Raw genomic sequence first — 13882 nt, 5'->3', positions numbered from 1 at the left:
TATCCTTGTTACAAAATCATAGCATATAAATCACAACTGTTGTACAAAGTACAACAGCGCGACAGCCCGAAGGTTAAGGATATATGAACGTAATGACTAATAAATACTTTTAACAATAAAAAATGAAATTAACTAGAACTACTACTAAACAGCCTAATTTTGTTAAGACTTTACGTCAATTGACATTCAAGCCTCTAATCTTACGGATTTTATTGAAAAAAACAAAAACTGTAAAAATCTTTGGAAGATCTCCTAGTGTAACAATTGGAAAATTCGATTGGAGGATTAGTGGAAAAATATCTGCAGGAAGTCTTAAGATAACGTTTGTAAAAAAAATCAAAGTAATCCCAGGAGCAAATTCAGGAAAAATTTCTGAAGATATTCTTGTAAAAGTTGATGGGAGAATATCTGGGAGGATTGGTGTAGGAATCTCTTAAAGAATTTCTGAAGAGATTCCTGTAGGAGTCCCTGAAAATATTTCAGATGAAACTTCTGGAGAAACGACTATGATAATTCCTGAAGCTTTTCCTCAAGAAATATGAGATGAAATTTTGAAGAATTAGTTGAAAATTCTCGTAAAATATTGGAGCCTGTATAATTTTGCATTAGAATTCACTGCAAGCACTGCAAGCAAAGTTGATGGGAGAATATCTGGGAGGATTGGTGTAGGAATCTCTTAAAGAATTTCTGAAGAGATTCCTGTAGGAGTCCCTGAAAGTATTTCAGATGAAACCTCTGGAGAAACGACTATGATAATTCCTTAGCTTTTCCTCAAGAAATATGAGATGAAATTTTTGAAGAATTAGTTGAAAATTCTCGTAAAATATTGGAGGCTGTATAATTTTGCATTAGAATGCCCTGCAAGCAAGATAAGGAAAAAAAGAGAACTACGAGACCCTTTAATTAATAGAAAATAAAGACTTTTGAGACCGTTCAACAAAAATAGATACTTTTAAGACATGCATTTAAATAGAGACCAAGTCTATGAAAAGTGACCTGCTACCAGCCCTAAAAACGGTAAATTGATTGTTTCGACAATTTAAACTGATAGTTGTTTGAATTCCAGATTACTTTCCCAAAATCAGTTTTCCTGTTTTTCAAATTTTGAATGATTTTAAAAATCGTCCATGAAGATATTTGAATCCATTACCGATCCAACGTTATTCATAAAATTCAAATATGTCTCGAGAAATCGATAAAATTACATACCCGAAAAGATCTTCACTGAACAGTTCAAGAAGCGTTTTGATAGCGGAGCGGCCGATTTTTTTTAAAGATTTCAAGTACTGCCTCAAAGAAATTTCCCTGATTGTTATCGAATTCCCTGAGATTTCTATTTTTTTTTTTTCAGGTAGTAGACACCCTATTTCTGCAAGAAAAAAAAAAGTTCCTTTGTTTCACGATTATTTTCTCCAAGTTTAATAAACATCACATAAAATATCACGAATTTTAGTTACATCACAGTCCAATACTTCAGGAAATTATTTTGGGCTTCCAGGGATTTCTGTTTTTTTCGGAATGTCACCTCCGAAAATTTTACAATAAGTTCGTTTTGCATCAGTCTGTGGATTACTTAAGTAATTTTCTTCAGGAAATGCTCCGGATGGACCCGTAGTAAATTTAGCGAAACACTTAGCGATGTTGGGTTGTTGCTCCAAGTTTCCGACCAGTACCAAAAATTGGTCTTTGTTGTTGCATTTGAACCTAAAATAATTAAGGAATAAATTAACTATTAAAGCTATCAACGAAAAATTGTCATAAATAACTTACATTTTAAGTTTTGTGATGAAAAGACCAACTTTGGAGAAGAAAAAAAATCGCGATACGTTCCGATCCGCAAGTTCCGAGTGGCGGATTGAAAGTAAACAAAAATACGCGTTCGAACGAAAACGAGAATAGACTAAACCTTCGAATGATTGATGTTCGAAAGATCGAATGGTTCGAATTTGCTTCGAACGAAAACGAGAATGCGAATCAGCGATACTTTCGAACGAATCCAATTCGTACGTAAACAAGAATAAGGGTGATAATTCTGCAACTTGTCCCGTAAACTACTATTTGAACTCTGGTGTGGACAAAAGTGTGATATTTTATACATGAAATCAGACAACAAATAATTTTTTCACTGTTCTATTTCGCCGTGCCTTCTGTCAAGCTTATATGTTACAAATATGTATACTTCAAGGTTTCTAGCTGTGATTTCTTTCTTGCTCTTTTATCAACACAGAAGTGCTTTTTCTCTATTGCTACACACTTGCATCACTATACTTAACCGGTACCTACCGTATGGTTCAGGGGCAATAATCCGTAATAATTACATCTTCTTTCACCCAAAGATAGCGCAGCTACTCGGTGTGTCATTCGTTCTCAATCAACTGAGAAGAGATTTGTTAACATTTATGATCTAGTATACAAAATATATATATTGCAAAACAATCGTCTGAAAATATATGGATGTGGGAGTTCCACGTGTGTCCACTGTTGGAGGTGATTCTAGATTTGTTGTTTCTTTGATTTCCCTCAGGCTAAGGTTTGTTGCTCATTATTGTTTATCAAGTACATTTTGTGTCTTACTTCGCTAGGTATACGCTCTAATAACTTGTTTTGCCTTAATCCCAGATTTCATCCGTGTGTATTTGTATCGTTTTTTTTTTTTATTTCGTATCGGAAATAATCTCTGTCTACCTACTTTACTAGTGCTGATGTACACTTTCCTTTTGCTACTTAATCTCCTACAAAACCTATTTGATTTGATCCATGTTCGGACTTACCCTCATGTGTGTATATCTAATTCGAAGGTGCTTCTAGCTAAAGCAATCTTTTTCTTCTTATTGAAGGACAATTCTGCTATAGTCTTACTAACAGAAAAAAAGGAATAGAAAAAAAGCTACAATGTAACTAAACATCATGATAAACACTATTGAACCAACTCTACTAACACATCTTGCACTAAACACATACTATTTTTATAACTTTTCCCTTAAGACTAGCTCAATTTGTCAATTAATTTCTGTCATATCATAGCTGTGGATGTCTGTAAAAACTGACTTTTGTTTCTTAATACACGTAACCTAGTGAAAAAAAAAACATTGAGAGTACTAAACAACTATACAACTAAATCTGATGTTCTGACCAAACTACACAATTAAAGAATGATTAAACTAATAGTAGTACACAAAGAATGCAGCAAAAAAGGTCCACGTTTTACTGTGACTTTCCGCTTAATTCATCCACTTTTTACAATTGGGGGCGCCGCACATGCAAGAAATCTTGTGTGCATCGTCCTCGATGTCGAATTTGTAATCGTAGGAGAGCTCTTCGCCACGATTGATTCGCCGTTTGGCGAAAATGATGATACGCAGGTCCCGCTCGACCTCGACCGTTTCCGTGACACAGTTCGGGTTACACGAGTGGTTGATGTACCGGGCCAAACCGCCGGACAGTGTTGCATCGACCACGCGGTCTTCGTCCAGGCGGAACATGTAGATACCACGATTCTGAAGAAGGAATAGGACATATAATTATTAGACATGGTAAATATTTGTTTTTTAAACATCAAACATAGGGGTTAAGCAAAAGGCATTTCTGATAACACCGTAAGTCGTTTTTCCAAACTCTCCTTCAGTTATCGCGTCGAAGATTTCTACAGGAATTAAACCAATAATTATTTCGTGGGTATGTCTAGAAATTCTCCCAAAGATTCCTCCAAAGTTTCTTGATGAAGCTTCTCAATGAAACCCCCAGTCTTCAGCAATTTGACCATGACTTTTTTTACTTTTTCAAGAACTCAACCAATAATTTCTCCAGACGGACGTGGTTGGTAGTCTAATGGATACCGCTTTTGGTTCACAAGCAGGAGGTCATGAGTTCAATCCCAGGCCCGTCCCTTTCATCGTATTTTGAAGTTGTATTTTTTGCGTGCTTCTATCTTTCACTTCTAATCAATCAAAGTTGATCTATTCGTTCATATCATTTGCTAGGACCAGGGTCGGACAAAAAAACAACTGTTTCCCCACGCTTCCATTCTTCCATCATTATACAGCGGGGATTCGCTGGTTGGAACACGACTGCCTTCCATCTAGCGAATCCGATCCGTTTAGTTGGAACGACTGACAGCTGGTGAAAATGCTCCACACTAACCCATCTGGAGAGCAAATCGTCACGAAACGCACATATACATACGCATTTGTTCTATATATGGAGACTTCAATGCGACGGTACTCAGACGTCAAGTCAGTTTGACATTTTCTGTTGACATTTGAGTGCTTTTTAGTTGGAATATTTTCCAACCAGCGAACATCCAACCATCGAGTCATTCCATGTAGCGGACCCCCAACGAGCGAATCCCCACTGTAGAGCGCTGCATATGACGAGCCTAACCTCACTTATTTGACAGCTGCTGGTCCTGTTGTTTACGTTTCGAACTTAGTCGTTTTTTCCATCATTTTTTCATCTTCGCATTTCTATCACCAGCATGCTGATGGTGACGATTTTCCACGGTAGGAAGAGAGAATAATACGATCCGTGGGTATCTGCAGTGGATTTGACCTCTCCTCGCAGCAAACTTTCACGAAATTAAGAATGATTCGAAAAAAGTACTAAGTCCAAACTGTAAACAACAGGACCAGTACCTGTCAAAATTGATGCGTGACGTCACAGTGCAGTGGAGTATAGCATGCCTTTCCTTACGCCTGATACCTAGGCAGTCTGCTAACCACAAGTGAGCCTGTCTGACATAAAATTACCACCCCTAAACCTTTCCGCGTGAACTGGCGTAAATGCAGCGATATATCCGGTCCACTGTGGGCCAGTTTTAACCATTAAAAGGCGTGGACGACTTTTTTGTACTCATTTGCTCATATCTTTTGACTCGGTTGATCAATTCTCAAAATTTTAACAGTACACCCGATTCTGTTTTTGCACGGATTTTTTTACACGGCCGTGCAAAAAACATTTCCATACATTTTTTTTTTCTTTTGCATGAAACATCGAGAAATGGTGTTACTTTTTTTGCACGGTTTTTGAAAATTTTGAACCGAAAACTTTTTCTGTACGGTACGCATCCCCCGTGCAAAAACAGAATCGGATGTATTTTGTATGGGATTAGTTGCACCTTGATTAAGTACGTCTTACTCAGGCGAGGTTCGGTTAACTAATGAACATTATTTATTTGAAAATAATTCATAGCTTACTACTAATACGATCTATAATTCAATGATTACTTTGTTTCTGGCACTCCCCCTTAATCTTGAATTACAGAATTCCAAGGGTCTTCATCACTCCTACTGGAATCGCCATGGTAAGAGCATCCGCGATTTGCTCACCTGTTCCAACGTGCTCAAGTCCGATGATGTTCTGCGCCAATTTCTCTCGCACGAAATGGTGTCGGATATCAATATGCTTGCTACGGGGTGAATATCCGACCTCTTTCTTCGCCAAATGTACAGCGCTGAGATTATCGCAACGGATTTTAACAGCTTCGGATATCCCTTGTAGCTCTTCGCGTAGTCCAAGCCACCACAGGGCTTCTTGGGTCGCCGCTGAAACAGCCATATACATACTCCGCTTCCATTGTGGACAAAGCAACTGTGGCTTGCTTCCGACAACTTGCTTGAAAACGTAGCCAGTGATCGAACGACGAGTATCGGGATCGTTTCCCCAGTCCGCGTCACTGTAGCCGACGAATGCTTCTGCCGACTCCTTCGAGTACGTTAGTTTCTTCGACTTCGTACCTTTCAAATACCGCAGTATTCGTTTCGCTGCTGTCCAATGTGCCTTTCCTGGATTTTGGCAGACCTGGCTTACCATTTTGACCGCGAAACTAATGTCTAGTCGACTGCGCCAAGTACTGCAGACTGCCCACCAGCTCTCGGTATGGCACGCTTTCCATCAGCGTTCGTTCCTCATCGATGTTTGGACACATCTCCTTCGTTAGCTTCTGGTTTGGATCAGCAGGATTCGCCACGACATTGCAATTGGCAACATTGAATCGCTGCAGCAAAACGTTGATGTAGCTCTCTTGATCGAGCATCACTCGGCTATCGTCTCTGGTCACTCGCATTCCAAGGATTTTGCTGGCCAAACCGATGTCCTTCATTTGAGATTTGGCCATCAGGTCCTTCTTCAGCCTATCCACCCAACGCTGGTTGTTGGAAAACACCAACATGTCATCCACGTATACGGCTACGATCAAAATCATACCACCTTCAACTTTGAAGTATACGCACGTATCGTAGGATGATCGCTTCAGTCCTATCCGTTTCAATTCAGCGTCCAATTTTTGGTTCCACACCCTACTGGCTTGCTTGAGGCCATTGAGTGCTTTACGCAGCCGGCAAACTTTTGGATTGGATTGGATGAATTTGGAACGACGAATCCTTCCGGCTGTACCATGTAAATGGCTTCATCACCTAGATCTCCTTACAAAAACGCCGTCATCGCATCAAGCTGATGGATTTGGAGGTTCATCTTGGCAGCCATCGACATTAGGTACCGGATGGTAGCATAACGAACTACACGAAAACGTTTCGTTGTAGTCGACGCCTTTCACCTGGGAAAAGCCTTTTATCACTAAACGGCCTTTGTATCGCTCCACAGTTCCATCCAGGTTCGTCTTCACCTTGTAGACCGACTTGCATTGTAAGAGTTTCCTCCCGCTCGGCAGATCGACCAGATTCCAGGTTTCGTTCACCATCTTCTTCTTCTTGGCATTAACGTCCTCACTGGGACAGAGCCTGCTTCTCAGCTTAGTGTTCTTATGAGCACTTCCACAGTTAATAACTGAGAGCTTTCTTTGCCAAAGTTGCCATTTGCGCATTCGTATATCGTGTGGCAGGTACGATTATACTCTACGCCCAGGGAAGTCAAGGAAATTTCCATTACGAAAAGATCTTGGAACGACCGGGAATCGAACCCAGACACCTTCAGCATGGCTTTGCTATGTAGCCGCGGACTCTATCACACGGCTAAGGAAGGCGTTCATCATCAGGGCCTCGAACTCCGCCACCATCGCTTCCTTCCATCTGTCGCTGTCATGCCCGGTTATTGCCTCAAGAAATGTCTGTGGTTCGATCCCCGTGTCAACATAATTTATCTGCTTGGGTTGGGAAACGCTATCAGGAAAAATATTACAGCTCATGATATATCACGATACTTGCCTGGGGTAACGTGTTCCCTCGCACTGCGCCTTACCAAAAATTGTGGGTCGTCTGATTGTGGAGGGAGCACGGAAGGTTGTTGCTCCTCATCGATAATCGAATCTGCATCGCTGTAGATCGATTCGTCCAACCGATTCTCCTCATTTGGCAGCGCCATCGGATGCTTCGTCAGCCTCCATTGGTTCCCTCGGGATAATCAACTCACTCCCTTCCACGTTGTCTTCCCGAGCAAAGTAAAATAACAACCCGGTTACATATTGATAACTGATTTTGTTATCTAGTATTCATTTAGTTTATTTTGGTTATCAGTTCTGTTCCGTCTGTGATAATTTATTTTGTTATCAACTGTTATCATTGAGAAAAATACATGTGAATCAGAAATCCCTTATTACCTTTTGAAATACAATTTATTATCAGCTGATAAAATATATATATTTCAAAACTGCCGTACAACGTCAATTTATCTGTGTATTTGGTTTACAAATCGAAATATAATTTACATTTGCTTTATCTTTTGGAATTGAAACACTAACACAAGACCGAATTGAACATGTCACTTTCTTTAGATGATATTCATTGCTGTTTTTATACGAAAACATATTATTGTAAATTGGCATTGTAATCAATTTTTTGCCAATGATATAAAGTTCATCATTACGGTCAACTAATACATTTTCAATACGAAAAAAGTCGATTCCTAAGTTGACAAAGGAATCATCATAGCCTAACTTTTTACAGCTTTCTTCGGTACAATATTGAACACCGTTGTAAGTAAACTTTCGTGGTTGCTGAATTCTCGTTTAAGCACTTGTTCATCAATGCGTAATGTATCAGACAATTTGAACATCAATGTGTGATCAAATTTTAAGCAATGCGCGGATTTCGAGCTCCACAGTTGTGAATGCCACTTTTTGAGCAAATTATTTTCGAGAAACAATTTGGTATGACACATACGATTCAATATAAACTTTTTTGTTATTTGAGCTACAGGATGATTGTTGCCGGTTCTGAACCCCAAAATCATTCCATTCCCATTTTCATATGGATAAAGGGAAGAATTCCACAACGCACCGAAGTTTTTAGCACTATCTGCTAAATGAGTCAGCAAATGAATATTAAAATACATATTGTTTTGGCCATATAACTTTTGAAACTTGCGAACGAAATCATTCAGTTGCTTTTCAACCTTTTCAATCGTGTTTTCAGTTAAGTGGACATCTAGTAGTTGAAAAATACACGAGGAAAGCTGCATAAAGTTGTCCAGGTATTTTTTTTGGGAGAATACCTACAACACATTGATAAAAATAATGGAAAAGCATGTTCTCCCAGTCACTAGCCTTGTTCTTTTTCATGTCTTCGATTTTCCCCGGATATCGAGAAAAACAAGCTTGGGGTTCTGATAGTAACCATTCTCTTCTCAATTTCGTTCATCCGTAATCCGATGTAATAAGGTTTAGCGTGGTTTGCCGATGCTGTAAACAGCTCCCATAATTGTTTCACAACACCAAGTAAAACTGAGTGCATATAATCTGGAGGGAAACCTTAAACAAAAACAAAATCATAAATAGAATTATTCGTTCATTGCGATCATACACAAATTATGTCACGCTTCAATGGGGTGATATAGTGAGTCATGAGAAGCGTGATAACCTTTAAAACATTTTCAGAGAACCCATACAAAACCGTGACAGAGGGAGAGCGGTTCACGACGTTTGTGTACCATCACATTCAGCAATTTATTTACCTTTCACTATGTCGAAAAATGGTATTGATAGAAACACCGATATCCCCTTTATTCCTTGAACGGTTGTTCCAGTATTATGTGCCTGTAGCATCATACGACGAGTCTCAGCATGGTCTCTTTGAACAGTTTCTTTGAATGGATATCGAATTTGGTTGCCATTCACTAGCGAACCTTCATGGAAACAAACGGAACAACCGAATTTCCCATTGAATTGAGTCGAATTTTGGAGTTTTGGTCTTGCAACGGAATCCAGGCAGCTTTGAACAACGAACACCTTGTATTCATCAGAGTTGCAAGAGAATCCATTACTCAATTTCATCATTTCTTCACAGAACGTTTTGAAAAATAGAGGAATGTTCGGCTCTCCTTTGCTCAACCAGATGGCGGCCATTAACAAGTTGTTTTTTTTCAAAGCGGATCCGAGGTGGTAAGTTGTTAACGACAACGAATATGGGATAACACGGTTTGTTAATACTCCAGCGATAAGCAGCGGCACCATCAGTATTCACTGATAGAGTTAAAATTTTACAATTAACTTTTGAAGATATTCCAGCTGTTATTTTTCCTTGGTTGATATCACTGATGCCTTCACTTTTAACAAGTTTTTTCATAATCCGATATTTCCTTGCGATACTTGATAATGGTCTCTCTCAATTGTTGCTCAATGGGAATCGTTATGAAAAAGGTCGAACTTGACACCACCACACTCAGGAATTGGACACACAGCATCAGGAGCCGGCGGGAGATTTGCCCATTCCACATTGGCAGTCAGTACAGAAATAATTTCTAGAGCTTTCGTACGGATCAGGGAAAGAAGCTGTAAATGTTTCAAAGCATTCTGGGAACATTTTACTACCAGCCATCAAATTGAACATTTTCAAAAGATCCACTAAAGCACTTTGCGTGAGACGATGTTTGATGTAATAATTGAGTATCATAAAACGTGCTTCTTCTGGTGTCAGACTGAAATTGAATTTCATAAAGGTCTGTCCGTTAGCGAATGTCTGAAAATATGACATTACGACGTAGTATGTCGTATCAAAAATCAGAAATTGATGAATTTCGGACCATCCTACCTTTTTGAATCCAACGCATTCTGATTGATCTGTTACGGGAGCATCCTGGTCGGTTTCGTCGGCCAACAGCTCATTATCAGACAATTCAGTATTATCGTTTTCATTTAAATCATCCATGCCTAAATTGAAGCTGTCATCAAGAGAACTGGCACCGCTGAGACTATCACATGATTTTAAATCTGAGACATTTTGGTATTTATCACTGGATCCGGTCGGTAAATCTTCATGGCCATCATCGTTTTTAGTTGTACATTCCGATTGGGTGCAAGCGGGTTCGCTATTAGTAGTTTCCAATTGGTTATGATTATTTAAGGAAGGATCAGGGAAAAACACTGATTTGCGTTTTTTTCTCTGAAACAAAACTGAGTTATTCCTGGTTTAATCCTTTGCTTTTATGACTAACCTTTTGTAGATATTTAATGTTTTCGCACTGATTGGACATACAATAATGTCGTTTATTTCGCCGGTGGCTCATTTCCAATAGCTTCGATATTATTTACAACTATTTTAAAGAATTGTTTTGCAAAACTATCAAATAACTTGGAGCCGACAGAAACTATGTGAATCTATTGTCGAATTCGTTTTTAAACTAGTATGGAACTGGCTAAACCCGTTGTGAATCACATTTTCAACGTACACCCGATTCAGGTTCGACCGAACTACAATTTGCTTGACGTTGGTTTGTTTATGGATTGATCACCGACCCAGTTCCTAAAACCGAAAACAACATATGACAACAAACGCATAGCAAGGGTGGGCTTGTTTTACACACCTTAAGATAAAAGCAATAAATGTAAATATTTGCTTAACGTCAAAACTAATAAAAATCTATAACATAAATTTCTCGTGGCTACATTATTTTTATGATTATTGAATATTATTGTCAATTGAATAAAAATTAACAAGCATTAAATTATCATTCTGCGATTCGAAAATCATAATCTAGAAAAAAAAGTGTCACCCTAATGCTTACATAACATATGCAGCTATACACGCAAAGTAATTTTAACGTTTTTTAACGTCCAACTTCTGATGACTCAAAACATAGTGAAACTCATACGAAACGATACAATTTATAACAAACGAAACAAAAGTTGAATCATTGTCACGTGGAATTTATAATTGAACCTTCAAAAACATTAAACGCGCTAAAAAGTATAGAACAAAAAACTAATAGCTTCTATCTGAAAACATCATCGGTTTTTCTTTGCGTGTTTCTGTATAACTGCCAAACGTCATTTTCATTCGCTTTCGTCGGCGCTGGAAAAAAAACTTCGCGTGTTATTTCGTTGTTGTTTTACGTGAAAACTTACTTTTTTGTTGATTTTATTAACTGCAATGCCCCGTAAAAGGCTGAATGTGGCTAAAAAACGCGTCCTGAAAGCGGCGACGGATAAAAACATCAGTTTTATTGTGCAATCTCTTCCTGAGCTGAAGCCGGTAAGTAAGTCGATAAACACAAAAGCCTCTTTGCCTTTTTGCGAAATGCCTGCCGTTTTCAAGACATTTCTCCTCATTAATTCGATGAACTGCTTCGAAAAACATCAATATATTGTTATAAGTTAATTTATATGTTGAGCGGGGAGAATTCTTGAAAAATACGGATGGTACCGAATACTTCACCATGGTATTATAACCTCATTCTCAATACATAACTTACATTTTAATTACAGGAAGCAGAATCGTCCAAAAATGATAGTCAACGAAATGGGAAACAGACGGAAACTGAGAAAACGATCGATATGAAAACGGAACCACCTATGGCGAACATGGTTTTGATCCCGTCATACAATTTCGATCATTGTTCCGACATCGAGGACGCTGAAATGCGTGATCTGTCAATGCAGGTTACTCGTACATACAGTCGAAAAAAATCGATTGAAGAGTTGCTTGAGGAGTGGGAGACAGCTCCCGGAACTGTTCCAGCTGCATCTGTTGCCGAAACTTTTCCGGTTGCATCCGTCGGTGGAGTTATGGACACCTCTATTCGGATTGTTCACATGGAGCCACTTCATTCCCAGAACAACGGAAGTTGTGGATCATCAGCCGATGTTATTATTATGGATCCCCGAGCAGGTATGGTGTGTTTTAATGGAAGTTGCTGGAATTAATACTAATGATATTCGGTGTGCATTGCAGGGTGCTCGTGTGGAAATAAGAACGACGAGGTTGAAAAATACAAAGCCCTGGCTCAGACTCTCCAGAAAGAGAAGGATGCGTTGATGTTGAAGAACGCTGAATTGGAAGCACGCAATGCAAATCTGCAGGACTCTTTAACGTCGAAGCTGCTGCCCACTCCAGAGGTGCCATTCCAGGAAGAGGAAGGATTCCTCGATTCAGCAACTATGCTCCAGTTGTCAAACGAGGCTGGATCTAAAGACTACCTATTCGTCAAGTTCCTAATGATGCGGCTCTTTCCGGAGGGACTCGTGGGTCGAACGGTTACGGGCCGTACATCAAACAATCCACCCGGTCGCCCAAAGAAGAAGAACGATGGCTTTCATCAGGACGAAAATGTCCCAAGGCCAGCGAGAGACACGGCTAAAGTTCCTCTGGACCCAGTTAAAGTGAAATGGATCAAAAGTATGACTTTGTGCTTTAATTGTTAAAATAATTATTTATTATTTTATTTTTCCATTTACAGGACGCCTGTATGAACGCCGCAAGTTCCTTCGCGATGATAATGTGGCCATTCAATTGAAGTACAAGTCAGCCACACGTTTGATGACTCGCATAATCGCGAATGCTTCGCGCTAGCTGAATTGATTTTTAATACGTTTTGTTGCAATCAAGTAGGATTTCCTTGATGTTTTGTTCCTTTTTTCAATTTACGCATTTTTAACGTGTACCGTTAATTCGTTGCATCTTTTAAATAAGCATAACTAGAGATTCAATTTATTTCATATGAATGATATAAATCGAATATTTTTTACATTAAATTTGTATGAAAATATCGCAAATAAATAAACGTTGAATCACATTTCAATTTACTTTTCATTTACCATAAATTATTATGAAAATATATATAGAAACGATTTAGTAATAGCATAATAACTCAATGTGTTATCAATTGACGTAAAATTTTAGATATTTTTGTTCGATAATAGTAACAAATTGATTACAAACTCAGTTATCAAATGGATTATTTTGCATTACAAAACTAGTTATCAAGTTGTTAATATTGAAAACAAAATCAGTATTTTTTTTTATATCTACCATATGTGTTTATGATATCAATGTTGTTATGTTGCCTGTTTATTCAACCAAACTGATAGCATATTTGATTATCAATACAATGATAACCACATAACAAAAACTGTTATCCATTAGTTACTTTACTTTGCTCGGGTTCTGGCTCATTTATCGTGTTGCTGCGCTTCGGTTGGCATTCATCAAGGAATATCACATCCCTGCTGACAAACACTTTTTGTCTACCTTGGTGTACACCCTGTATGCCTTGGAGCCTTCGCTGTAGCCAACGAAAATACACGATTCAGACTTCTTGTCCCATTTCTTCCGCTTCTCCTTCGGTACATGCATTGGTTCCTAAAATGCGAAGATGCGACACATCCGGCCGTTTGCCAGAAAACTTTTCCTCCGGGGTTACCGATAGTCCCTTTGTCGGCGAACGATTGACCACATGCGATGCAACTGCGACTGCTTCTGCCCAAAAACTGTTATCCAGATCCGCATCGGACAGCATACTCCTCGCTCTCTCGACCAACGTCCGATTCATCCTCTCTGCCCATCCATTTTGCTCCGGGTTGTAGGGAGCAGACGTCTCGTGCTGGATTCCTTCCTTTCGCAAAAAGTTTCGGAAATTTCGGTTGACATACTCTTTACCATTGTCTGTCCGTATTCGCTTGATCCGTTCTCCAGTTTGTTTTCCGCAAAAGCCTTATATT

General features: G+C 38.9%; 2 protein-coding genes and 1 long non-coding RNA gene across 8 annotated transcripts in view; 1 reads left to right on the top strand and 2 right to left on the bottom strand.

Annotated features, from left to right (window-relative positions):
• Positions 1-1394: 1394 nt before the first annotated feature.
• LOC110678922 lies at positions 1395-1987 on the bottom strand. Its single transcript, XR_002502050.1, has 2 exons — positions 1771-1987; positions 1395-1704 (listed from the first exon to the last, which is right to left on the bottom strand). It is a non-coding gene; the product is annotated as an uncharacterized LOC110678922 (long non-coding RNA).
• A 127-nt stretch (positions 1988-2114) lies between these two features.
• The window catches only part of LOC5566444 (histone-lysine N-methyltransferase 2D), a 106631-nt gene continuing 94863 nt past the window's right edge, over positions 2115-13882 (bottom strand). For all 6 annotated transcript variants that reach the window (XM_021852560.1, XM_021852565.1, XM_021852566.1 and 3 more), the window contains one exon: positions 2115-3497. In XM_021852560.1, the coding sequence (XP_021708252.1) occupies positions 3222-3497 (276 nt within the window). In that variant the 3' untranslated portion in view covers positions 2115-3221. The remainder of the gene's footprint in view (positions 3498-13882) is intronic.
• On the top strand, positions 10808-13102 carry LOC110678921. The gene is made up of 3 exons (XM_021852567.1): positions 10808-12053; positions 12117-12560; positions 12622-13102. Exons 1-3 carry the CDS (start codon positions 11720-11722, stop codon positions 12732-12734), a joined length of 891 nt encoding a protein of 296 aa, XP_021708259.1. The 5' UTR covers positions 10808-11719; the 3' UTR covers positions 12735-13102.

The sequence above is a fragment of the Aedes aegypti genome, chromosome 3, assembly GCF_002204515.2.
Source record: "Aedes aegypti strain LVP_AGWG chromosome 3, AaegL5.0 Primary Assembly, whole genome shotgun sequence".
Taxonomy (NCBI): Eukaryota; Metazoa; Arthropoda; class Insecta; order Diptera; family Culicidae; genus Aedes; species Aedes aegypti.
The sequence above is the reverse complement of the archived record's forward strand: the minus strand, read 5'-3'. Positions and strand labels throughout refer to the sequence as shown.